Source organism: Egretta garzetta, unplaced genomic scaffold, assembly GCF_000687185.1.
Source record: "Egretta garzetta isolate BGI_Z169 unplaced genomic scaffold, ASM68718v1 scaffold85, whole genome shotgun sequence".
NCBI lineage: Eukaryota > Metazoa > Chordata > Aves > Pelecaniformes > Ardeidae > Egretta > Egretta garzetta.
This window is the reverse complement of record NW_009259718.1, coordinates 2,325,819-2,353,571: the sequence shown is the minus strand read 5'-3', so window position 1 is coordinate 2,353,571 and position 27,753 is coordinate 2,325,819. Positions and strand designations below refer to the sequence as shown.

Genomic DNA, 27,753 nt, shown 5'->3' with positions numbered 1-27,753 from the left:
GAAAGAGAAAGCTAAACCTCCCAGCAAGAAGGAGAACATCCTTAGTGCCAAGACAGCTGAGAAAGAAAAGAAGGGAAAAAAGACAGAAGTAGGCCCTCTAGCACTAGCCACTGTTAAAAAGGACACCCAACTGAAGCGACGGGGAGAAGTGGAAGAGGAAGACAAATACATTGGTATGTAAAAAATGTAGATATACTGATAAACTTGCTAGAAATCTTGCAACCTAGCTTCTAATGAAGTACTTTATTTGGTTCCATGTTGAAAAGTCAGGATTTATTTGTCAATATCAAAGCATTGCCACTTTGCATTTGAAGAGGGCACTGCGTTCTGTTTAGTATTAGCATAGATGGTACAGTTCAAGAAATAAAATACAGGTGAAGTATATGTACCATGCCGACATCAAAATGTTTTAGCATGTCTAAGACTAAAAGAAAGTGGCTAAACAAATCCTACAGAAAACCTTTCTTACAGAAAGATTTCAGAGTAACTAAATGCGTTTGTGTCAGTATCCAAAGGTGGCTTTTTCCTTGTACTATAAAGTATAATAGAGCTCTCTACCATTGTCTGGGGCTGAAGCCAGGTTCTGCACAAAGGGCAATATGATTTCATTTGCTGTAAAAACATGTGGATAGAACTGAGGCCTGAAGAAATATACTCCAGAGATGAGCTACACAAAGTATGCAATAATACGCTAACTAGTGCTGAGGAAATCTTTATTCTTAATACATAGCACCCATGGTTACAAATTTCACTGGAACAAAAAATACTGGAGAATGTGCATAGCTTTCCTCATTAGGTTACAGTTATATTTAATTTGGACCATACTATGTTTGAGCTACATCAACATAAACAGGATTTCTCCTGCTGGAGAAGCACTGGCTGGTTTTTGGATGTACTATGTGTACCTGCTATTCTGTAGTTGAACTGCTGCAGGCTTTCCTCACTTTTTCATCAGACCTTTGTCTGCATCTCATTCAAGATCAATGGCAATCTTCAAGCATCTAAAAAGCATTGGTCCAGGTGTTTAGAGCAAATCTTGAATCTTAGTGAAGCTGACAGAAGTACACAAGAACAGAACAGTAGCTATCTGTGCATAGCTCCTCATTTTTTCAGATAAGGCTTGGCTATAACATCATTCTTTTGATAATTTTAAGGGTTTTCAGGGCCTGAAAGAAGTCTTCAAAGAAACATTCATGCCTTTAAGAATCCAGGCTGAAGTGATGTAGAGAACTTGTGTCATCTTGCTAAAATTTGTACAGAATGTACAGTAGAGTGGCTTTGGGTGTGTACTAATGTGCTTCCACTAGGCCCTGTAGAAAAAATTTTACCAGCTCCAACATTTTGCTCCCTACTGCCTTGAGAGGTGGGCAGAAAACATCAGGTACCTGTATAATAAAGATATCCATGCTTTGCTGCCTTGTTACTCACAGCTAATGAGAAGACAAAGCAAGGAAAATACAAATTGCCTCCAAAAACTAACAGCCATGAAAAGTATCCTTGTTTAGTACACTTAGTAACTTTATATTATGAACTACTAGCATTGCTGTTAAACTGTTATTTTACTGAATGGGACTTGTCTCATTAGTCCCAAGGATATTTACGGATTAGCAATAGTTGCAGATTGCCTCAAAGGAGAAGTTGTTGAGGTATGTTGTGCTTGGTCACTGTATTTAATTTTTCAGCCGTGACTGATCTGAAGCCATTCTGAACAATTTACCACATTCATTGTGCATCCACACAGTTGGGTTTAATAATACATTGATTCTGACTCATACAAAAAAAAAAAAATATCCCAAGACACAAAACAAAGCTTTAGCATGAGGTCCTTGAGAACCTTAATCAATGGATTGATTTCCAGTCTGAAGACAATAAGGAACTACCTAACAATGGAAAAAGTAATCTAACCTTACTACTTCCTTTAGTCGTGCTGAGGAAGACAGTGGGGAGGAACCTATAGCCCTAAGAAGGGACAGCACCCTGTAAACCCTTCACCCTAGGCTACAGGAAAAACACAACTGTTGTTTTATGGGGAGGTTACTGTTTCTTCATTATTCCTGACAGTTCCACCTAAAAGTCCATACCAAGAGAAAATTAAGTCAAGTATTGCCAAGGCCATTCTAAATTAACATTGTGTGGTGAAACAACTGTGTCAGGAATTTCTATCTTTCCTTGAGATCATGGCAATTAAGGCTCTCAAGGACCTCATAGTAAAGCATTTTTTTGTGCCTTGGAACAAAGTGGTGCCAGCTCCATTTCTCAGTGTCAAGATGCTTTTCTACCAAGAAGGTAGTACTCAAAGATCTTCATTCATATTCCATATTTTACAAGAGTTTGAACAGAAGACACAAAACCCCTTGGATGATCCTTAAAGTTGATACAATGAAAATTTTTTTCAGCACTCGGCCAATCTAATATAGCTGTATCAAGAAAAAGAAAAAAAATACACCAAAAGAGAAAAATACCACAATTTGTACTCAAGAGTAGTCTGAGCTATTGCTTATATATGAGTATATCTTGAACTCAAAGACAACCTGTATCTGTTTCTAGTAGCTAACAGTCATTTTATCATTCATCCCTAGTACATTATCAGCTTTCTGAAATGGAATATTTCTGCTTTTGAGTAATCTTGAGATTACTTGCATTTATGTCTTTCATCATTTAAGTATGATCTAGTCACTGATTATTAGGACTGATTATTATCAACTTGTCATGAATATTACCATAATCATTATTATAACTGTTGAATGGCAGTCTTTCTTTTCAGCATGTATGTATTGGAATTTTTGGATTTCTGTAAGTCACTGTGCAGGCTTCTGTCTTTTTTGTTAAAAATCATTATGCTCAGTAATTGTACATGCTCACACTTTTTCTTCCTGCAGTAACTAAGGCATCAAAATATGTAGTTCAGTTTCAGAACTAGCAGTGATATAATGGACTGGTTTTCTTCTGGTTTTGATTTTGCTTTATTTAATACACGTACTGGACTGTGGCGGCTGCTTCCTCAGTCAGTCTTTCTCCAAATTCCAAATTTTTTTTATGTTTACTTAATGTTACAAGAAGAGGAGAGACAAACATATTGCCAAGCTGCTGCTCCAGGTGGTAGCAGCATTTGCACAGCCCTGGCTAGATACCTGAGCACAGGCAGATGTCAATGCCAGGCTACCTTTTTTTCCTGCCTTTTTTTTCTCTCGTGAATGAATGAGTCCCATGAGCTGAGTGGCCAAAGGACTTTTAAGTGTGTTGTGTTAGTAGGCATAAGAAAGAATCTTAATGCTAAACAGAATATAAAACTATGTTTTGTTGTTAGTGCAGGATCTGCATTAATTGTTTGCGTTCCATAGTCACTGGAGAGATACAGGAACTTCAGCAGGCAGTTTCTGTTGTCTTAGGATAAATAACCATGCTGGATGAATTAAATCACCTGATACCTTAATTTGCAGTATCCCTATATAGTCAAGAAAAAAAAAAAATTGTTTAGCTGTTGAATGTCCTTGCTCTAATCTGTTTTGTTGTGTTTTGAACAGATGATGAACCAGATGATGGTGCCCATCATTACTTTATAATTTTGGATTTCCACAACCCTCAGCTGTTGCCTGTGATGTCTGAGCTTGGGATTAACATTTCAAGTGTAATTAGAATTTCTTCTGAGAATTATAAGCCATTGCAGACACACTTGGAAGCAACTAAACTTCAGGAACAATCTTCCCTTCCACCTGAAGGTAATCTGGTCCCAAGAACAAAGTATGTGTAGAAAGGAGACTATTTTATATCCAAGTAAAGACTGTTCCTGCTGTGTTTTTCTCCCTCTCTGTGCCTTGTGTTTGTGCATACTGCCTGTGAGCAGCTGTGTTTGCCAATGCAAAAGCAGTATTGCTATTGGTTTGGTCACCAGACCAAATGGTTTGCCAGTGCAAAAACTTGCCTCAGCTGGACAGTGGAAAGAGGGACTGACTAAGCAGGCAGTGGTTGCAGCCATAGTTTTCTGCAGTAGCCACCAAAGAACAACATTTTATTAAATGCGTACTTCTGTGCATCATTAGCCAGGAAGGTGTGTTGCTAAGCAAACTTGGCTCATTTGGTAATATCAAGGGAAGTCCACAGCTGGCTACTTTGGGACTGTGGCCCCAGCCAGATAAGAATATGCCCCAGAATAACACCCTGCAATTGTACTCAGCTGTCCCCAGGCTGTAACACCTCTCTTGAAGTGGGATCCTGGTGAACAGCAAGCTAAATATGAGTCATCAATCAAAGCTAACCATACTGAGCTGTAGTAACAGCCAGTAGATCAAGGGAAGTGGTTATTCCCAGTTACTTGGCTCTCATCAGACCAGAGTTCTGGGCCCCACAGTACAAGAAAGATACTAATAAACTTGAGTGAGTCCAACAGCCAGCCACCCTATGAGGAGTGGCTGAAGGATCCTGGCTTGCTTCATCTGGAGAAGAGAAGGCTTATGGGGTACCTAATAGCATTGTTCGAACACCTCTGAGAAGGTTACGAAGAACACAGAGGAAGACTCTTCACTGAGGTACTTGGAAGAAGAAATAGAGGTTGTAATCATGAATGGCCTTTGGAAATCCCAGGTCCCAGAGACAAGGGGGAAGTTTGGAGCAAGGAAGACATACCCTTGGTGGAAGAGGATCGGGTCAGGGAATACTTAAGCAAACTGGACATATATAAGTCCATGGGACCTGATGGGATGTACCCACCAATGGTGAGGGAGCTGGCTGGGATGTGACTGCGAGGCCACTCTCAATAACTTTTGGATGAGCGTGGCAATTGGAAGAGGTGCCTGAGGACTGGAGGAAAGCAACTGTCACTCCTGTCTTCATGGTGGGAAGGAGGACCCAGGAAGCTAAAGGCCACTCAGCCTCACCTCGATCCCTGGGAAGATGATGGAACAGCTAATCCTGGAAGCAATTTCCAAGCACGTGAAGGACAAGTAGTTGGTCAGTCAGCATGGATTCACCAAGGAGAAGTCATTCTTAACCAACCTGATAACATTCTATGATAAAATGACTGGCTTGGTGGACGAGGGGAGAGCAGTGAATGTTATCTGCCTTGACTTCAGTAAGGCCTTTGGCACTGTCTCCCCATAAAGCAGCCGATGAAGTATGGGCTAGATAAGCAAACACTGAGGTGGATTGATAACTGGCTGAGTGGCCTGGTCCCGAGGGTAATTGATCAGTGGTATTAAGCCTAGTTGGAGGCCAGTAACTAGTGGTGTACCCTAGGTAGCAATACTAGGTCCAGTCCTGCTCCACATCATTAACAATCAGGATAGTGGGGCAGAATATACCCTCAGCAAGTACTCTGATGATACAAAACTAGAAGGAGTGGCTGAAACATCAGAGGACTGTGCAGAGGGACCTCGACAGGCTGGAGAAATGGCCTGGCAGGAACTTCATAAAATTCAACACGGGCAAGGGCAAAGTCCTGCACCTGGGGAGGGGTAACCCCATGCACCAATTCAGGGTGGGGGCTGACTGGCTGGAAAGCAGCTTGGCAGAAAAGGACCTGGGGGGGGTCCCTATTGAACACCAAGTTGGAACATGAGACAGCAATATGCCTTTGTAGCAAACAAGGCTAATGGTATCCTGGGGTATGTCAAGTCAAGGGAGTTGATCCTTTCTACTCAGCACTGGTGAGGCCACATATGGAGTCTCGTGTCCAGTTCTGGGCTCCCCAGTACAGGAGAGAGATTAAGCTACTGGAGAGAGTCCATCAAACAACCACAAGACGTTTAAGGGACTGGAGCATCTCTCATATAAGGTGAGGCTGGGAGCTGGAAATATTTGCCCTGGAGAAGAGAAAGCACAGAGGGATTTCACCAATGCGAGAGCAGTGGAGTTGTACCAGAAGCCCTTCAGAGGTCCCTTCCAACGTCAACCATTCTGTGATTCTGTAACTGAAATAGAAGATTCTGGCAAGATGTAAGGCAGGGGGGAATTACCCCAAAGATAGTCAAGCATTGCAACAGGTTGCCTGTAGAGATTATGGGATCTCTGTCTTTGGAAATTTTCAAGACTGAGCTAGATAAAGCCCTGAGCCTGTTGTCTGAATTTGATGTTGACCATGTTTTGAGTAGGAGATTGAGGTCCCCTCCAACCTGAATTATTTTAAATCTAAATCAAAGTCTGGTGATAAATAAGTGTAGGTGAGAAAACTGAGTTGGTAGCCATAATTGTTCATACATGGGTTTTTTTGACTAGTAGTTATGGTTCTAATTATAACTGTGCTTATTGACTTTCTGCAATGTTCTCTGTGGTGCTGGGAAATCCCTTGTAATGTATCTGACACTGTTGAGATGGCACAAGCAACCCACTAAACGAGAGGAATGTTGTCCTGGGTATGTTGGGCAGGAGAGAAGGTTATGAGGGCTGTTTATGTTGGAATGCTGAAGGAAATGAGACAGGATGGTGTGACTCACTGCCATGCATATACTGCTATACTGATGAATATGAACCATTTACCTATGAGTGTTGTGAAGGTTGAAATACCTTAGCATGCTATTCCTTCCTTCCCATTTGTGTGGACAAAATGAGATAGATACTCCTATTGCCTCATTGCAAATGTTACAGGTTAGATTGTGTGGGCATGAGAGAATCTGTCCCCAAAGGTGCCAAGGTGAGCTAACACGAATGACATAGATTAATCCTTTAAGACTTAGGCAATCAGAGAACCAACAGAGAGCAGAGAGCATAGGTTTGTTTATTTTCATTTTATTTACAATACCTGCTGGGGGGGAGGGGGAAGGGGTAATTTTCCCCAAATATTTCCAAAATTATATTATTTTTTTTTGTCTTCTAAGTATAATGTCAGGAAGAGTTCAGTAAACTTAGATAATTAGTAAGTAAAGTTTGCGAGGAAACTTTTTAAAGGGGAAAAAATGTAAATATAGATTAATAGTATCTTGTGTAAATAGTATTATAGGTAGCAATGCGAGTTTTTCAACGTTACTAAGAAAGGATAGGTTGCATAGTAAGAAAACAGCTTGGCTAAACCATGCATTTTATATAGATCTCAGATATAAGGAAGCATTTAAAATTAGAAATAGGTCAGGTCACTAGGAATGAGAATATATGTTTATTATGAGTCTATTGGCACAAGAAACAAAATGGGATGCAGGAGGAGGAGCGAGGAAAATGTTTGTCTACTGCTCAACGGAGAGGAAGAACTGTCAGGAGGTGATCCTGAGAAGGCTGGCAGTGGTTAATGTTGGCAGGGGGTGGGGATTTTGGTACTTCTTGCTGGCCTGTATGTTGTGGGAAGTTAATCTGTTTTCACTACAAATACCATTGCAGACACTAACCACAATTAATGCTGATGGCAGAAAGATTCAGCTTCAAATAGTGGAGGAATAGGTAAAGTGACTGAGGAATAGGTAAAATAGCTTAGGTAAAGTAGAGAACTTTTCAGATTGGCTGATTCATATTAACTTAAATTGTATTCAGTTTAAAGATCTGCCTGCCATTCTCATTTATATTTGAAAAGTCATAAAGAGCAAGTGAGATAGTGGAAAATGAGCTGTGAGGAAGAGGGAAAGGAACACAAACAGCCAAGGCACTGTAATCTGCTTAATTTCTGTGTCTGGAAAAATACTGGAACAAATAAATTACAAACACTTAAAAGAAAAATGAGAAGATGAGTAACAGCTCGTGTATGCTGTTCAAGAACAAATCATGTCAAAGAAGTTTAATTTCCTTACAAAATGAAATACTGGCCTTCTGAGCAGAGGAATAGTCTGTGTTGTATATTTGGGTTTTAATAGGGCTATTTCACATGGCCCACAGTGAGCAAGGTAGGTCTAGATGAAAATAAATGTATAGTAGGTGCAGTTTCATTCAAAAATCTTGGCCCCTATAGAGTAGCTGTTAAAGGTATCATGGAGCAGACACGAGGGAATTTGTGCTGGGTCTGGTATTATTTGGTATTGTCATGGATATTGGAATAAGGGGGTGTGATTTAAATGCAAACTGTTCTTGACAGAAGAGAAAATAATAATCTGGAAAAAAACTTGTTTAATATGGACAATATAGTATGCTTATACAGGAATAATTAAATGTACAAATAAAGGCCAGGAAGCACATGGCTAGATGACAGGTTTGAAAGATAAGCTATCATGCTGACTTCAAAAATAAACATAAGTCACTATACCACTAAAAACCAAATACCGTCTCCAGATTATAAATGAGAATATGCCCTAAAATATACCTGAAGTAATCTTATAATGCAACTCGATATTGAGGTAAGACCTTGTAAGAAATGTGTGCCCATCAGAAAAATTCCAAATGATGGAAAAGAAAATTGTTAGGGATTTATAAAATGTTACCTCTTAGGGAAAAAAAATGAACTAGTTAACCTAAAGTTTAAGAAGAGAAGGCTGAATGATGTAGAGGAGAAATGATAAAAGTTTTCAAGTTCGTAAAAGGCTAGAACAGAAAAGGTAATAGAGAAAATACAATTTAGCAGGAAGCAATTTTCCACAGGTGAGGTTAGTGAAGTACTGAAGTAGACTGAGTAGGACTGTCATTAAGTCTTTGAGGCTTTTAAGGTTTTTTATTAAGATAAATATTTGTCAGCAGCGATACAGGTATAGTTAATTGTGTCTTGGAGCTGGCATTAACTCAAGTATTTCCTAGTTGAATGAATTACAAAATAGATCATAGTTGATCATTTCAGTAATGTATGTGGATACTTATGGAAGGGAAGACATTTACCTGCAATCATGTTACAGTGTTTCTGTTGTTCCTAGCATTAATACACATGAACTGTGGATTAAGGACCACAACTTTCATGTTCTTTTCTTTCCAGGTGTTTGCATTCCCTAACAGCCTCTATTTTGTGATGTTACCGAGCCAAGCACTCTTAGTACCCTTTCATATGGTTAGTTTTCTGTTCCTCTAATCGTTCTAGTAGCTGTGCTGCTGCTAATTCACCTTTTCTGAGAGCTAACATGAGAACTCAGACTCACAAAATGGAATTCATTTTTATCCATTTCTGTTGGGAATGTGTGATCTGACACATCCTAGTGATTCTAGGATTTCTGTTTTCACAGTGATGGTTCAAAATCACTGTGCAATTTTTTAGTATATACTAGATGTTTTTTCTCCACAGTTATAAGATGATAACAGATTTTTTTGGTTCTTGTTCCAAAATCATGTAGTTTACTGCTTGGTACCATCTCATTTCTGTTGCTGAAGACTTCAAGGTAGTTCAGTTCCTCGGTGGGGTTGTGCCAAATTTCTTCTGTATTGACAGTTTCTTCCAGCTCCTGCACCTTCTTTTGGGGTTGCTCATGAAAAGTTAATTCATTCTGAGAGAGTTTACATGATGGAAATATACTTGAGGAAATAAAAGCCTTAGGACTGCAGGCAAAAGAATTAAGAGGGGAGGCAGTAGTCATGGGCAGAACATCTAATGATTGATCCTGCCAAGCCGTGATGTTTCCGTGAAAGGGGAAGCCTAAATGTCATTACACATTTTTGTATGTTTTTTATTATTAAACTATGGGATGGAGTTAGTAAAACATTATTCTTCTTCTATTGTAAAACAGGAGTGTCTAGCTACAGTGCTATTAGCACAGTGCCATTCACCTTTCGTTCAAAAATGCAGAGATTAGTCCATTGACTGAGCAGCCCTAGATGCAGCCCTAGATGCTGTTATGCTGCCAAGATGTGCTTTCTAGGCTGAGCCTGTTAGGGGAACATTGCCCCAGGTGAGGTATTGTCCTGAATTAGAGCATATCTTTTAAGAGCATATGAAAAACTAAGAGAAAGGCTGATCCTGTGACTGAGATGAGCATGGGACTGTTTAAGATCAAGGGACCATCTAGGCCAGTGATCTGTCTCCAGAAGTGCTCATAAACTGATGCCCAAGGGAGAGGAAAGGAAGCAAAAGCAAAAGAGTAGTAGAAAAAGCACGTATGAAATTTAACGGATACATCACCCAGTCACCGGTTATTTTCAAGACGGGATTATCCTGCTGTGTTTTGTCTTTTTAGTAAACCTGAACGCATTTGATTTGTTTGTTTTCTAAGTACTTGTTCAGTTTCCCCTTGAATGCGTGAGAATGTCTTGTACCTACAAAATCTTTTGGCAGAGTTCCCAGGTCTTCTACCCAGTTTCTGGAGTCACATAATGGGACATATCTTCTGAATCATGATAAAATAATTTTATAAGTTAATTGGCAGACATTTCTGATGGCTGCTACAGGTGGCATGTATAACATGGAAAACATTAGGGAGATCAGCATTTTTGGAAGAGTACACAACCTTACTGAGTTGTTTTATTTTAAATCTGTGGGGCCACCAGATTTGTACAGGTGAGGTATTTGGCTTTCATACTTAGGTTTTAGAAGTGCTGAGCACCCGTAAGTTCAAATGAAGGCAAGTCACTGCAGGTTTAGTGTCCTTACATCTCTTAAATTAGGCTACAAAATGTGTGGTTGATCTTGGATTCCAGAGTGTAATTGTAAGGTTGGCATTAAGAGAATTTTTTTTTTCCTCTGTAGCTAGTGCACCTTTGAAAATTGATCATTACTCTGCAGTAAAAATGGAAACCATACATCTTCTAGGCTTGCTATTCGTAGTCATACTGTACCTTAATCTCCTTTTGCCCCTATTTCCACACCAATAAAATTCTGATATTAAGGCTTGCATACCCTATACTTAAAGAACAGATTCGTCAAGGTATGTGCTTTGGAAAAGTGCAACCTGGGATTTTTATATTTTCTAGGTTTCCAACATTCACTGCTGTTGTTTAGTTTGAGGGTGAGAGGTAGGGGGGTGTTTCTGGTTTAAGGTTTTTTTTTTTATTTTTTCTGAAAGAACTGCCATGTTTTACTGAAGTTTTATCTTCCTGGAGTTTTTTAATCCCAAAGCTGGCTGTCAGATTTTTGCTGAGACTCTAAGGATGAGAATATTTTAACATTACTTACAGAAGACTAATATATGATTTGAGTTTTCTGTAAAAGGGAGACATTGTACCATGATTTATCTAATACTTAAAAATTTTAGTTGTAGAAGCAGAGAAAAGAAAGGAAGATGAAGCTATCAAAAACCTGGAAACATTTTGGAAATACCTGGAGCCAGTTCTGAACAGTGGAAAGCATGGATCAAGTCTCTTTGATGTTGCCAGACTTCATCACATAGTTAAGGAGAGTACCTTTCCCCCTGATTGGTCTGACAGAGAAATGCTGGTCAGTAGATTCTGCTTTCACAATGTGTGGCATGCTTTGGGGTTTGTAACATTTAAGACCAATTTAGAAATGACAGGAATTTTAGCTTAGTCTTCTATGAAACAGAACCAGAGTAGTTAGTATATTTGTAATCTTGAAAAAATTATTTCCTATGTATCCAACAAGCATGCATTCATAAGGAGTTCTTTGAATAAAAATGCCAGACTTGGAGTTTCTTGATATTGTAGGCCACAGCAGCAGAGTTTTAAAACAGTTTGAGGTATTAAATGAAATCAGCATCTTTACATAGACCCAATTTGGATCTCATTAGAGTCAGATGTCAGTATGAAATAACACAAAAATTATATTTTTGTCCTCATAACAGCAGGTCTACTTACTGTATCTCAGAACCATCACATGAAAACAAATTAAAATGACTGCAAGAATGCTTTTTGATATAAAATCTTGTTTTAGCGTAACCCGTAACACTACTTTTTGTCCAACCCAAACCATGCCTCTGGCTTATTACTCATTGTAACCTGCTGAGTCAGGTCTATTACTGCACACTGTAAGAGAAAGTGAACCATTAGAAATTTTTTCCAAGCTAGGTTCTCAAGTCTAGTGAGGTAAGAGGGTCTAGTATTTTTCAATCCACAATGGCAGCAGTAAAAAATATAAACTGCTAAAGCAAAATAAAGCAACATGCCATAATTTAACCTACTATATTTGTGCTCTATATTATTAGGGTTAAAGTACAGACTACACCCGCCTAACTTATTTATAGTACATCAAATCATGTATATAAACAATCTAGTGAGCTAGGAAGAACCGTTGATCCTGAAGGGATCAGAACTGAGTCTGGCTAAATCCACAGTGGTTTCCAAGGCATTCACTAAAAATGCCTCAGTTGTGGAAATGTGTAGGCTTGCTACTTACAACATTACATATCATTATACTCTTGATCTAATCTTATAATATAAAGCCTGTTTTGGGAAAGAAGTTTTTAATCTTGTCTTATCTTCCCCATAGTCACATTTTTAGGGGACTGTTACTACTCATGAATATCCTGTGAGCAGCTGTATTATAGCCGAAATAAAAGAAAAATGATCTGTCAGTGAAATTTTTCCAGCAGACTGTAGTTGTAATTTCACATTCTTCTGTATCTCAGAATTCAGCAGAGCTCTAAAGAAGTAGGAACATTTGTAAGTTTTTAAAGAAACAGATGGGAAGAATATAAGTTGTGAAATCGTGGGTGGATAGAGTAAGTCTGTTCTAGTGGACTTCCTAGGGAGCCTAGCTTGCTGCATCTCTGAAGTCCAAGATATACAGAAGGAAAACTCTTGTGACAAAGTGTTAGACATTGATAGAAAAATGGTAGAGTATTATATACAGCAAGTAATTGCCACTTTCAGATTTCAAGTATTTAGAAAGGAAAATACTTTCAAACATTTTTTCCTTTGTTGAAGAGTCGCTAGTGGTTAAACTCAGAGAACTTTTGACAAGCATCTGTGTCTGTCTTGAGAAGAGGAGAGAGCAAGTAAATTGAATCATAAAACTGTAACTGTACATGTATTATGGCTATACATACAATGTGGCTAAACTTTGCATGTGTCCCATTAGGTAGAGCCAGGTTGTGTTAGTTGTAACTGTGTAAAAATTCTTGTTTTATTTAAAAGATTGTGTTTTCAAAACACTCCAGTACTTTAACTGAAATTATCATGTGCTCTATTGATCTCCTGTAAATAATATATGAATTATATATATGGATTATTATATATTATATATATTACTATATATTATTCATATAATATATGAGTTATTACGGTTTTTTATACTAACCTATTTTCAGAAGAGTATTGAATTGGAAAAACAAAGGTGCAAGAATATTAACTCTGCAAATTCTGTTTTCACAAGTAGAACTTCCTCCCAAATATCTCCTCTAGTCTTAAACATTGTGGAAACTGAAAGAAGTATTCCATAACTGATCAGTGATTTGGGGTGCTTGTTTTGAAGGGCCCTGAAGAGGGTCTGAGTTAAAGAAAGCAGATACTTCTTGAGTGTCAGTTAATATATTTAGTGCTTAATGACAGTTGTGCTTCTTCACCACGTTTCATTTTAGGAAACTTAAAATTGAGATATCCAGTGTTGATAGCCACCTCTTAGAAGCAAACTTCTTAATACAAGAGACTTCCCCTACTTTCACAAAAGTGAAATAATCACTCAGAAAGGGGCTGTTGAGAGAAACTGTCTAAAAATTACAATAATTTAATCTTTTCCACAACATCTAGGATGTACAGGGGAAGAATACATCTATTAAAGCCACTGAAACTTGAGTATGGCATGTGGTCTCAGATAAGGTTTTGGTATTTGTACAAAAGCATTTCACATTTAAAAGAGCAGTCGGTATTATTCTTTTTATTCCTCCCAAGCCGTGGTGAAAACCACAGTACACCACCTCAAGAACCTTGACTCTTTCCTTGTCAGACTTTTGCAGATACAGCACTCTCCCTTTGGGCATTCAGCTGGTATGCTCACATTCCTTTGTTTGCACAACTATGGAATTCAGAATTCAGTACTTGAGGCTTTCTTTGTTTTAAAATGGCAACAGAAAGAAAGAAAATAATACGAGATTACATTGATTAGTTGGTTGGGATTTTTTTAAATTATTTTTTATCTTTCTGGGTCAGGAGAATAGTTGACCTTGTAAATATGATGCAGGTTGATCACCAGTAAAACATACATATATGATATAAAACAATTACCTTGAGTTACCTCTCCCATTCCTTCCCATGCAAATTAACAACCTAAATTCTAGTTACAAAAGAGCAGAGCTTGAACCATTACTGTTAAGACAAGTTAGACTTTGTTGGGCAATACTCAGTCCATGTTGTGGTGTGGCAGTGTTTAGGCAAATAAAGATGAGGAGGCCTTGTTTTCTTAGAATAACTCTATAAAACATTTTGAATTAGTGGAGAAAAAATCCCTTCAAAGATTTTTAAACAGTTGTAGATCTGCTGGTTAGAGAGCTAATGACTCATGTGACTGAGTTACATGACACTTTTGTATGCAAACTTCATCCTTTGTATCTGATTTTCTGTCATAGCTTGCATTTGGCACTGCGCTGTTTGAAAGCATTGCTTGTTTAATGTATGACTGCCTGGACTGGAGAAGACAGCATTGTAACTACTTGGAAAACACAAAGTTTATTAATGTGCCTGCATTACCAGAGAGCAAATCAACACAACCACCTGTAACTGAGGCAAGGATCCTTTGTGCTTTACCATGCTTCTTGTAGACTAGTTATAGTCTAGAATTGCCTATCCTTAATTCTGCACTCAAAAATTAGCTTTGGACCATCACTCCATGTGTAATTTTTTGTGAATGAAATTGAGATTTTTGTTTTCAGCATTTCAAACCTAAAAAAATGGGGGGAAAAAAAATAGCAGAGCATTGGGGAAACAAAAAAAGGAAAATTCGAAGGACTGTACAGGTGCTGGCATAAAGTACCACAGGTGTAAAAATTACTTAAATAGCTTCAGAAGTGTGGAACAATCGCTATGCCTGCATGGAACTACTATGTCTTGTTGCAGATCTGTGAACTATCCAAAGAAGCTTATTAGTTATAGATCAGTTTATTTTGTTCCTGGTAGACAAAAGCTTAAGTGGGCAGAAGAAAGCATCTTATAGGACACAGGCCAGCGGCAGGGAAAAAAATGGGCTTGGTCCATTTGTAGCAGTACTACTGAATGCTCATTTAAAGCATTCGTAAAACTACATTCTTACTATCTTGTTGCATTCAGTTACACGGGATTTGCCTCCCCTAATACCAGCTGTTTAAAAGATTAGCATCTAGTCTAGGGTAAGTAACCAAAGCTAAATTAAGTTAATTTCTCCAACCTATTTGTGCAATCCTCATTTGTTCCACTGAGTTTTTTATCTTTATTTATTGTTCCTTTAGGTACAACCAGCATCACAGATTACACCTTCAAAGAAAAAAGGGCAAGCAGAAGAAATTTTGCCAACAGTAATTTTGTCACAGGGTATGTCTAAAAGATTAAAGCACTGGTCTGTAGCTGTTCACTTTGTTGTACCATTCATTCATCAGACAGCACAAATCCTTGAAATTATTTACACAGTAAGCTGAAGATGTGATTTGATGTTGTGAAAGTAGTCTCTTGGTGATTACATTGTGAAAGTCTCTGGAATCTGCAGTGGTGATAACTAAGTTCTTTAGAAATTCACTTTTTCTATTTGTTCCTAGTCACAATCAGATTTAAGAGCTCTACAGTAATGGTATTTGTTAGTGTTTTTTAAGAAAAACTGTCTCAAGGTTGAACTGGTTGGTAATATAAATGGGCATTTCTGAATCAATCAATCTTAATGTCTTATTACAACAGAGGAAGAAGCTTCTGTTTTGGCTACTTCTGTGGACATGAGGTATTATAATGACCTGCTGAGTCAGATTCCCGAGGAATACTTTTCTATACCCTTAATGCTGAACTGCATGTTGGAACAGGTGGGAATATTACCTTTATAATTCCTCTGGCTAATTTGGCTTAGACCTGGTATTGATCAAAGATCAGTAAATCCATCTGTTTCAGTCTAAAATAAGAGACTGTGCATGGAGGCAATGACCAGGAGGTTCAATACAAAGGAATCACAACTCATAAGTGACCTATTTGGTTTTCTTTCATGTTGTGCACTTACCCTATATATAAAGTGTTATTCCAATTTTTTTTTTCAAGACTAAAGATGCAATATAATCAAATGAGGAAAAAGGCATAATTTCTTAGTGAAGTCAATAACAAGTTTGCATGTCCTGCAACAATGTTATTGATGCTGAACTTTTACAGCTTTACTCAGTATAAAGGTCTTAGGGAAACCTAACGTAGAAGTGGCATTTATCAGTGCTAGTGCTAGACAGATCCAACTTTTGTTAAGTTCAGGCACAATCTATAAGCTAGCAAAGACCCACAGTATGATGCGGAAATCTTCCTTATTTTAGAAATAAAATTTCAGCACAATCTTATTTTTTTTACTTTTTGCAGTTTACTCTGAAAATAGACTCAGGCAAAAATACTCAATACAAGGTTCAACACCTGATACACAATCATTTTTAATTATCTGTGTTCATTAACAATTCTTAACATTTCAAGTTGGAAATATTTTTCTTCTCACCCTTCCAAAAGTGAATAATAGGAGAAAATATTTAATTCCATTTTCCATAGTCTTTGTTTTGGGCAGGAACTAACATGGAAAATTGCATTTTTACTACTTGTAGAAAAAAAAATTAGGGTTTTCTTTCCTGGCAAAATTTATGGATGTGTGTTTAGCAGGATCTGCTTGGTAGTTTTAATGAAGTTAAACAGCAGTAATACTGTAATGAAAGCTAACGTTTATCATGTTTGTCAGGTTATTGCAAGTGAAGAAGACCTTATACCACCTAGTCTGGTGGTGCCAGAGCCCCGGGCAGATGGGCTACATCATACCATTGCAGATCATATAGCCTCTGTCCTTCCTTCTCTTTCACTTTCTGCAAGTGAAAAAAAGGTTTGTGTTGTCTTTTGTTCTTTTCCTAAAATGGCAAATAAATTTGATTATTGGCGTTTAATACCTCTTTCTTTTTTAACAGAATTTATATGACTACTTTTCTCCTAAATACAGTGAAAAAAAGATCATCACTCCCAAGTACCCTCTCTTATTTAACTACCATGATACCCTGGCTCAGCGCTTACACCTGCTGGAGGTATAGTGCTACCTATCATAAATAAACAGTTTTAAAGTCCACAGGCAGTGAATACTCAGTGCACTAGAAAGGATGGAGTGGTGTTTTTACAAAGCAGAACAGATTTTTCCTGCTTAGATAGACACACTAACACATGTGTTTAGTCTGCTTAAAAAACAATGAGGTACTGCCACTGATGGAGAATGTGTCATAAACATAGATCATTATATTGATTTCAGTGATCTGTTTGCATTATTAAGATGAATGTTTAGCCTTTGGCATGGATGAGAGATATTACAGAACTCTGTTGATTTACTGTAGTCAAACACTGATGAAACTGTGGAAAATTAGTTACTAACTTGATAACAGTGATTTAGCATGTAGACTAGACTAAATACTAGGATGTAGAGAAGTATGGGAAAAGATACAGAGTTCATTAGTGAACACAAGAAGTGTGTTCGCTGGCTGGCTAAATAGTTGCAGCATAGTGTATACTCAAGACATTGCCAAATTCTTACAAAGGCAGAAAGGTTCAGAGTCTGCAAGGTTTGGGATTATTTCAAAGTAACCGTTCCCAGACTTTCTGAACCAAAAGACCCACTATGTACTCCTCAAATTTTTCCAAAGCCAATTTTACCATTAAACTTTGAAAATACTCTGAAGGCAATACTAGTTCTAGATTTCACAGCAAAGGTGTATCTGCCTGGCTTCACAAATTACAAATTGTCTGTGGAATACTTTGACAACCATTGATTAAAACAGTATTCGGAAACAAATCAAGCTTGACGCATTGGCGGTATTCAAGCAGAAGGCAGGGCTAATTGCCAAGACAGGTGCTCTTAGGAGGTATATGCTTGATGTATATGATATACTTGCTGCAGAGGAAATTCAGGATATAGCACAATGTTTGAGGAGTGGATAGTGCAGAAAGATTTGGAAGGTACCCTCCAAGACAAAGATACTATAAGTGCTTAATACTAAAAAGAACAAAGCTGAAAGATACCAATAAGTCTCAATAGGTAAATCCTTAAATATATAGGGTTGCTGCAGTCACAGACTGATCAATAAATTTACAAACTTCATTGCTATGAGAACTAGCACAGACCAACTGAAAGATACATAGAAGGTACCTGCTGCTTGTCTGAATAGATCAATGCATATTTCTATATTCCAGAATTTTTGAGTCTAGCTAGCACAGGCAAGTATCTTCTAACAAGTGTCTGTTATTATGCTCTCAGTTGCTCTCTTATCTATCTCAGTTTTTCTGCCTAAAATACCTGACACCATGATTCAGTAACACACTGTGAGCACTTGCTCAAATGTAAGTTTATGTCCAACTGACTTAAGCACATGATTCTGTCTTTTGCTATAAAAAGACTTCTTTATTCAAACATGATTTTTAGAAATCCACTGGTGTGAAAGTTTACTATAACTCTGGTACTTTGGGTTTTGTTCCAGGTCCAGGAGAACTTAAATCCAGAAAAGATTGAGCGTGAAATGATGGATAAACTGCCTCTTAAAGAACTTATCCATTTCACCCTTCCTTCAACTGAAAACAACACTAAACGGTTGGCCAGCGTTCATGAGCTTATGCATTATTGTACCAGTGGTAAACTCAGTTTCTTTTTTATTGCTATAACTTCCATTTTTTTCTTCTGGTTGATGATCCTATTAAATAGCAGGAATTTTGGGACTTTTTTTTTTTCAGCTGCCTAAAACCTTTGCAGAATTTCCCGTTTTCATATTCTTGCTTATACCTTAGTGTACTATATAAATTAGGGCTAACTTTAGATCTCATTTTCATGGTTAATGAGCAAGGCTGTGTGAGTATTAAATATTGTGTGAATAAGAGCTGGGAGTATGTTAGAAGTCATTTATTTATATTCACAAACATAAAAACACTAAATGTGGGGAAAAAATATAGTTGTACAGATTGGTATTTTGATGCTAGGACATAGAATGCATTGTAGGAGACTCTGACATAAGCTGTACATTTATTTACCAGTGCTGTTTTGGTGAAGGAGCACATGTATCTTGGATAGAAGATTTTTTTATTGGACAATAAATGGCTTTCAGAATGTATTCTGTGTAAGCTGTTGGTGTTGTTAATGAAATGGCTTCTATTAATAGTCCCTTTATCAAATCGAGCATACATTCACTTCTTCAACCGTAATCACTTCTGCAGCTACCTTTTCTTGGATTGTGCATATCACCATGACGTACACTGTGAAACAATCCTAAAGACTGCATAAATACCCTTAGGTAGTTTCTCAAGTTTACGCTAGACCCTAAGAAATACAAACATCCAAATCCCTTTGGTTACATTTATGCCGTCATATCAGGCACAGGATTTGAAGGTACTTTCCCAGCTATTCAATCCTGAAATCCCTTGTGTTGGATTAATTTACACTGACTGCATTGTTTCTAGTTGTTGGTATGTTCATTTTGGACATTAAGCTATTAAGGTATTCCATATTGCTGTAGCATTCCAGCTGATGGGTATCAAATTTGCTGCTCTTCACTGGACCATACTATACTGCTAAGCTCTCCCAACTGTTCACTTCGCTAGCAATGTCTTCACTTTTATCAGGGTGATTGATTTGAACAGAAGATGACATATCCAGCATTTTCAAGATGTGTGACATGCTTGGGTGTTTCAGTACCGTAAAGAGAAAACATTTCAAACTGGAGATACTCTTTGTATGTTTTGGGCACTGAATGACCTGTCTTAAAATTCAGTCCTTCTTGTGATTATCATTGTTATAGGGGCACCAGTGCATACAACCATAAATAGGATTTATTGTCTTTGCACCTTGCATACTTCTGTATCAATTATGTGTAAAACTTTGTCTGGAGAGGAAAAAACATTTGATACTTGATTTGAGAAGCTACAGATAATAAAAAAGTTTATGATAATGGAAGCCTTTTCAATGAACTGAAAATAAGTAGTAGTTGTTAACTGGTTTGATAAAGTCTACTCGGTATTTTAAAATCAACATCATTTATATAAAGTTAATGAGCCAAGAGGTATTCAGATGTAGGAAACACTTCATTTAAGATGGATTAATAGTTAGGCATATCATTTTGCAATTTGGAAGCATTCAACTTTGAATGCAGCGTAAAATGTAGTTCACATAATTTGATCCAATACCATTAAGGAGATTGTTGTTGGCTTTTGCAGAGTTGCCAAGAACAATACCCTTACATAGTCTTCTATTTATCTTCTGCTGAGCCATAAGGACATTTTCAGTAAATGATTGTATTTCTTTTCTAGAACTTCTGAGTTGGGCTGAAGTAGAAAGAGCCTTCAGAGTGTTTACTTTTGAAAGCCTGAGGCTGACTGGGCTGAGTGACTCTGGTCTCCTGGAGAGCTCTGGATCTATGGTTGGATGTGATTCTGAAGTGTCTTATATCCCTTGGGATAATCCAGCCCAGTTTGCAAGAGAGCTGAGACAACTATTCCTTATGGAAAAGAAATTTAGTGAGAAATCTCCAAGCGGATCTGGTAAAAACCTCTCTGTTTACATTACTCCTGAAGAATTTAAATCCACTGTTTGTTTTGCCATATCATGTGCTAATTCAGACTTGTGATTTTTCTTACTTGTACAAATCACTGAATTTCAAGTATTGAATAGTCTGTACATTGAGTATCTATGTAGCGTTACTAGATGAAGACAAAATCTATCTATTTTGTATGACATTAACAGTTTATTTAAGCAACTCTTCCAAATATCTGTAGAGAAGTATGCACTAGAAAACTGTTCTATTGCTTGTGACATCAAATATATTTTAGAGACAAAATACTGAATACATGCTTAAATACCTTTCTCAATACAGGCTCTTGTGAGTTACAATGGCAGACGAGTCTTTACAAACTCAGTGGCAACCACAGAGTGAAATCAAAAGTGATGTATAAGGTTAACTAGTTGATTGCTAATGAATGAGTATTAGGAAGTGGAAAGGATATGTAACTTACACGAGGACTCTAGAAGGTGGTATAAAAGGTTGAAAATTAAAAAAAAGGTGTGTTGTAAATACATGTGTACATACTTTTTCCTGTAAAATTTTGTCTTACTTCATTTGCAGTCTGTGCAATTAGTATCTCTTTAGCAAGTTACTATGTGACATTGTAACAGTCTCATTCATATTAGAATGGGAATATTTTAGATAGAAGGACCAGAGATGGAGATCTCTTGTAGACAATGCAGAGTGAATTTTTTGCAAGTTCTACATCTTTTCCTTTTCCTTCTGCAGATTCTAACATAATAAAAAGTTGTTGGCCTGGAGCAGCGTTGGCCAAGAGCAAACATTAAAAACAAGAGATTATTTTTCTGGGATGTGAGAAAAATAGAAATTAGGTCAATTCAAGCTGCTATACCTTTAGATTCATGATGTTGCACTTGCTTTCCTAATTTAGATGCCTAGGCAGCTAGCTTAGATGGGATCCTTTCCTTGGGAGGTTGGAACAGACAAAATTAATCCTGCTTATCTGCCTCTCTTCCAAATTTTGGGAACCTTTTTTGGGTGTTAGTTTATTTTACTTTTATGCTAGTCACAATACTAAATATTGCAGTTACAAATGCAGCCTCCAACATTTCATCACTTCTGCAACACTAAAGCAAATACCAGGAAAAGAAGACTTTTGCTTTCAGATTTATTAAACCTAGTAAAGGCAGTCAGTAAATAGGTCTAATTTCCTAGAGAAGCAGAGACACATATATGTCTGGAAACAGAGCTGGTTATGAGCCACTTAGGAACACTCTCCAGAATATTTTCTCTCAGGAAGAGTATTTTTCTTGTATGTGTGAATTCTGATCAAATATTAGTGACCTCTGTCCTAACTCTGGGCGTAAATAATTCTATTAAAAGGAAAGTATTTTAAAAAATTACCCGAGTATAGAAGTTAATCTCCATGTGATCCTATTCATATCAGGTGCCCATTGTAATGACGATAGTTTATCAGGAATGACTAGTCAGATCCTCGGCAGAAGTAATACTCCATCAGTAGCTTGTAGAACTCTAAATCCAATTAATTTCAAGTTTTTAAAATTTTGCATTTTTCAAGAGTGTGGGACAATACCAAAATAATTGATTTTGCCTTCTTTTTATGTCATGTGTGGAAAGGAATGCTTGTTGCCGATTCTCTTGTATAGTAAGCAGAAAAATGGTTCTTCGTGGATGAGTCTTGAGGACATCACTTAGAGTATTTTTAATCTTTTTGACCATGCAAGGCCAGCATAGGACAAATAAGATGATGATTCAGGTGGGCCTTATGAAGAGGTTGGTTGGATTTTTTTTTAATGAGCTGTCTGGCACTTGTTGTCCCTGGATTTTAAAGTGCTCTTTTAGGAAAGAAGTGTGGCAGAGCTGATCATGTATTTATTGGACTAGAGTCATAAAAGGAAGCTTCAACTTGATGGCAATCTCATCAGGGAGGCTAAGGAAATTGCATCACTTCAACCTTAGTGTTTAGGGCTGAAATTTCTGGAACGCTTCTTAAAATTCTGCTTTCAATTTCCAGGACATACAGAAACAAATGGCAAAGATGGAAGAGATGGTCTGGCTGATCCTGTTTTGAACAAAGAATTGGATCTTTTTATTTCTGATATGGCAAGTGTGAGGATCGGAATAAACCGTACTCTATAGCATGAGACAACAGAGATACTGTTCAGTGCCAGGACATGTTACTGGGGATTCCTTTGCAATGCTGTGTGTAAATGTTAGTTTTGTGTTGTTTGGCAAATAGTGCCATAAGCACTATGAAATCACTTTCTTTGAGTTCTAAGGCGATGGGTTTTGGTGAAGCTACTAATGGCAATTCTGTGCTGGTTTCCCTGAATACCAGCGGTCAAATACTAGCATGAGAGATTGAGAGAAATTGCCAAAACATGTCACATTAATAGACTGTGTAGTTTGGCATCTTCAGAAACACCTGCCTGCTATACAGCCGTGGATAAATATAGCAATTTTAAAATTACTTCATAGGACATGTTTAAATATTCATAATTGCTTACAGAACTCAAAAACATATAACCTAATAATAAAAATATTTAGATTATGTTTGCCATAAAAAAAGCCAAGACCAAAAACCTTTGGGAGTAATTGTATTTTTTATTAAATAGTGCCATACGGGTCTACACATGTGCAGCATTATGCAATTAACTGTGATGCAACATGGGATGCTGTCTATTAAGTCAACAAGGTTACAGTTAATTTAATACAACTGACACTGAAATGTTGATATTCATTTTTTTGTTTTGGTGTATTTTGAGGCGAGTCTGGAAAATTATGGCCTAGGACCAAACTTAGAAGAAATAAAAAAGACACAGAGGCGTTGTTTGACAGACTGGAGTTTTGCTGAGCACTTTCAACCCCCTGTTCTTCTTCAGGTATCTGTGAGCTGACAATCTTATACGTACAGTCACCCCTCACAAAGAATTAGTAGCAGAGTACAGAGTATTTCCTTGCTAGATAATTGATTCCGTTTTATCCCTTCTACATTTTTACCAAAACCCATTGTTCTTTATCTGCTTTTCAGTTTCTTGTGTGAAATTTAGTTTGTAATGGCTTTTTATTTTCTGGTTCCAACCCTTGCCATTCTGTGATTCTGTGGTTTGGCCAAACTGCATCTGTCCTTTCTGGCAGTGAGTCTTTTAGCTAAACCTGTGATGGAGGCAAAATGATCTTGCCCTTAGGGGTGATCCTCCCTGGCAGTTATGGGACTCATTAGTGCAGTTTGTGCAAAAGCATACTTTTCAAATATCTATGCAGTATATGTTTTATGGGCAAATAGAAAATTCTTTTGTAATGGTACTTCACCCTTTCAGGGCTACAAGCTTTCTTTATAGAAATCTTGCAAGCTGAAGACTAAAACTCATCTTGCAGAAAGACAGAATGACGAATGTGAAAGCTAAGTTCAAGTGTAGATGGCTTAAGTTGGTAGGCATTCTCTTGGGAGGAGTGGATTATTAGTTCCTGTGCTTCCTTGAGCTTCATATGCTGCAATTCTTATTTGATCCTGACGCATGCTATGCATGAGTGAAGGAAAGACTGCTTGGACTGTTTCAGCACCACTTTAGCATCACAACTTAAAAGTCTGGTCATACATTTCAGTACATGGGGAATTCCTTCTTGTGCAACATAAACAGCTAATAATAACTGAACTGTCAATAATCAGTGAATCTAGTCAAAAGATACTGATGGAAAATAATGGCAACAGAAAATAACATTTTCTTGCAACAAAAAATAACATTTTGTAAAAATATTTCCATATTTCCTTATACTACATGTCACATATGAACATAATTTTTACACCACCTGATATTAAGATTTTCATGTTTAAAGAGACTATTTGTTGATACGGGGTTATTTCAGTTTTACCTCAGTTGCATAGTTCTGTAAAATTAATAGCTTCAAAGAAGGGTTTCTTCTAGCTATAATTATAAAATAAGTTTTAGCCTGCAGACATGGTAAATATTGAAAACGATGACGCAGTACAGAACAGAGTGGAATAATGTAGAACACAATAAATCTCAGAGATGTCCGTGTCATGGTATAGCAAACTGAATACCAAGTAAACTTAACTGAGCTAAAAAAAAAGTAAATTTGTTTTCTTTTTACTTGGTATATGATAGTTCTGCTTTTATGTACTATTTAATTATTTATTTAAATACTTATTTAAATTTATTTAATTGCTTATGTAATATTTAAATTTATTTGTTTATTATTTAGCAGAACTTTTTCATTCATGGTCAGTCTCAGAAGGTGGAGCATAGTGGCTGCCTCTTCTCAATATGAATAGCCGTGGAGTTTCAATTTCCACCTGCCTGAATACTTCAGACTGCTGGATTCCAAATGCTTTGTGTACATCTTGTAGGAGAGTGAAGTTCTGTAGCACCTTTTGCTAAAAGCTGTGCTGTGTAGGATCTGTACATATGCTACTGTCTGCAGGGAGGATGTACCTTTATTTCTTTACTTTTCAGGTTCTTCATACTGCATCCCAAGAATATAGATGTATTGATTCCTTTTATCATACCCAAGATAACTCTTTGCTAATTGTTCTTCACAATCCTATGAATCAGTATCGTTTGTGCCAAGAGACTTGGGATATTGCATTGCACTCTAATGTTGGATTCAGGTAACTGATTCTATGTTCCATGTCTCATTCACAGTAATTTTCGATTAAAGCCTGCATGGCTATGCTTGGGGCAAAGCTTTGAAATTAAAAGATACCATGATGTAACACATTTATGAGAAAGCCAATCACGCAGGTAGAAAACAGTGCTATATCTAAAGAACTCTATTGAGACAAAGCTTTTCTGAGTGAAGAGAACTGTGCAGTAACTGTATGTGATTCCTTATCACAAACTGTAATAAAATATATAATGCACACATGTATGCAAAGTCATATTAGGGATATCCACATCAAGAAAACTATGTTAAGGATGCTTTAGGTGGGGAAGTTAAAAAGAAAATTCTGTCTAAGGATATAATTATCAGGTTTTTCAACTATGTATACATCAGTTGGGCGAGTATCACTGGGAAAATTTTTCAAGAAAAGCTAGAAGCTCTTTATTAGTATTAGAATAATTTTTTCACAGAATACCACATCCTTCTTAATTCCTTGTCACTATCTGCTTACCAGTTAGAGGTATGCAAGTGGTTGATGTGTCAACTATTAGAGCTTTGGTCAGTGGACCTATTTATTTTGGAATATATTTTTGCACTGAAACAGTGATATAAATGATGTGGATCCAACTGCTATTACAAATCATTGACCGAGAATAGAATATGTGTCCATGTACTGATATGTAAAGAACCTAAAATGCCACAAAGAGACAGCTGAGCTATCTTTAACCATGTCACTCTTGTGCTCTATGGATTAATTAGATTTTTTTTTATCAAATAGAATTTCAAGCAAATTATCCAATGGACATCCCCCCCCAACTTGTCTGCTGGCATCCCTTTCTAAGTGCAGTGCCTCATTTATCAGAATATGGGGATGTTTTAATAGCAACTTTTGTTGGTAGCTATAAATTTGAATAGTAGCTATAAAGTTGGAATGCTAAATAGACAAAGTTTGCCTTCCTGAAGACATGTTTTGTATTGTATTTCATATCTTTGCTCTCAGTCAAGGAACTCTGTGCAAGTCTATCCCAGCTTTCCAGGAACAGCCTCTTCCCATGGAAAATGATTTGTGATTAGTAGTGACAGGGACTAGAGACAGAAGAGATTTACCAGCAGAAACACAAAGTTCCTTGGAGACAATGTTGGCTGTTTTGTGGTTGTTGGGCAAATCCACTAAATGTCTGGTCAACCAATTTTTTTTGCATGCATACAACAGCTGAGATCTTCTCCAAAAGGTAGTGAAAGATGGTGTGTTCAAGTAAACCTGGGTCTTGCGTTCAGATACACCCAGGCAGAGAGTCAGTGGTCTCAAAGTCTGTTACACAGAAGTCTGTCTGAGCCCAGAGCTGTTCACTTTGCCAGCTATTCTTACTCTTCTTTGGGGCACTGAACATTAAGGGCCTGATTCAAGTTGCTTAAACATAAATACCTGGTGCCAGTTTAGCTGCCTGGTGTATCTGAGATGTCCACACAGGGCTGACGCATATGACACGAGACCCATAGGAGACCCATACTCTTTCGGAACAGACACTGGAGACCAGGTCACATACCCTAGTATATCTAACATGTCAGTTGGTGTTTACATACAGTGAGTAACACCTCATCCCCGTGGCATGTTTTTGTGTTGTCTGTAGGAACAGATAGTGAGGAATCAGACCTCCTCAGGAAGCATTTATCCTTGAAACAACAACTCTTCACCTATAGCGTCATAGAACAATTTGGCTGGTCAACTTGAAATAGTCAGTTCAAGGCCAGTTGAAAAATGGGAAGAGCTCTTGATACCTGCAAATCAAAAGTTGCTAATTTTGCATCCAAAGAAGGAATGAAGCATGTCCTCTGGTAGATGCATTACAATTCAGCTGAGGATGGAATAGCTATATGCTTCTTCCTTCTTACTCTTCCACACTGGAAACAAGGCTTACACATTAAAGATAGCTTCTGCTTGGGGCTTGCCATCTTTGTCCAGTGACACTTCATTGGGTTCTGTTTCAAAGCAGCAATGAATCACAGAATCACAGAATCGCAAGGGTTGGAAGGGACCTCGGGAGATCATCTAGTCCAACCCCCCTGCTATAGGAGGTTCTCCTAGAGCATGCTGCAGAGGACTTCATCCAGGCGGGCTTTGAATATCTCCAGAGAAGGAGACTCCACAACCCCCCTGGGCAGCCTGTTCCAGTGTTCCGTCACCCTCAAAGTAAAGAAGTTTTTCTTCATGTTCAACTGAAACCTCTTATGTTTCAGTTTGTACCCATTGCCCCTTGTCCTGTCGCTGAGCACCACTGTAAAGAGTGCTCGTCCTCGTGACTTCCGCCCTTAAGATATTCGTATGTGTTGATGAGGTCCCCTCTCAGTCTTCCCTTCTTCAGGCTGAACAAGCCCAACTCTCTCAGCCTTTCCTCGTAGGGGAGATGCTCCAGTCCCTTTATCATCCTAGTTGTTCTCCTCTGGACTCTTTCTAGGAGTTCCTCATCTTTCCTGAACTGGGGAGCCCAGAACTGGACACAGTTGGGTTCTCACCAGGGCAGAGTAGAAGGGGAGGATAACCTCCCTCGACCTGCTGGCCACACTCCTCTTAACACACCCCAGGAGACCATTGGCCTTCTTGGCAACAAGGGCACTCTGCTGGCTCATGGTCAGCTTGTCGTCCACCAGGACTCCCAGGTCCCTCTCGGCAGAGCTGCTTTCCAGCAGGTCAGCCCCCAGCCTGTACTGGTGCATGGGGTTC

The 27,753-nt window shown here is 37.8% G+C and overlaps 1 protein-coding gene across 1 annotated transcript in view; it reads left to right on the top strand.

Moving 5' to 3' along the window:
• The window catches only part of SPAG17 (sperm associated antigen 17), a 106,228-nt gene that overhangs the window by 22,868 nt on the left and 55,607 nt on the right, over window positions 1-27,753 (top strand). The window contains exons 6-18 of the mRNA XM_035894608.1: window positions 6-173; window positions 3,525-3,719; window positions 11,016-11,197; window positions 14,280-14,435; window positions 15,135-15,216; window positions 15,574-15,692; window positions 16,589-16,726; window positions 16,809-16,922; window positions 18,360-18,510; window positions 20,176-20,406; window positions 22,423-22,511; window positions 23,174-23,290; window positions 24,884-25,038. Coding sequence (XP_035750501.1) covers window positions 6-173; window positions 3,525-3,719; window positions 11,016-11,197; window positions 14,280-14,435; window positions 15,135-15,216; window positions 15,574-15,692; window positions 16,589-16,726; window positions 16,809-16,922; window positions 18,360-18,510; window positions 20,176-20,406; window positions 22,423-22,511; window positions 23,174-23,290; window positions 24,884-25,038 — 1,897 coding nt within the window. The remainder of the gene's footprint in view (window positions 1-5; window positions 174-3,524; window positions 3,720-11,015; window positions 11,198-14,279; window positions 14,436-15,134; window positions 15,217-15,573; window positions 15,693-16,588; window positions 16,727-16,808; window positions 16,923-18,359; window positions 18,511-20,175; window positions 20,407-22,422; window positions 22,512-23,173; window positions 23,291-24,883; window positions 25,039-27,753) is intronic.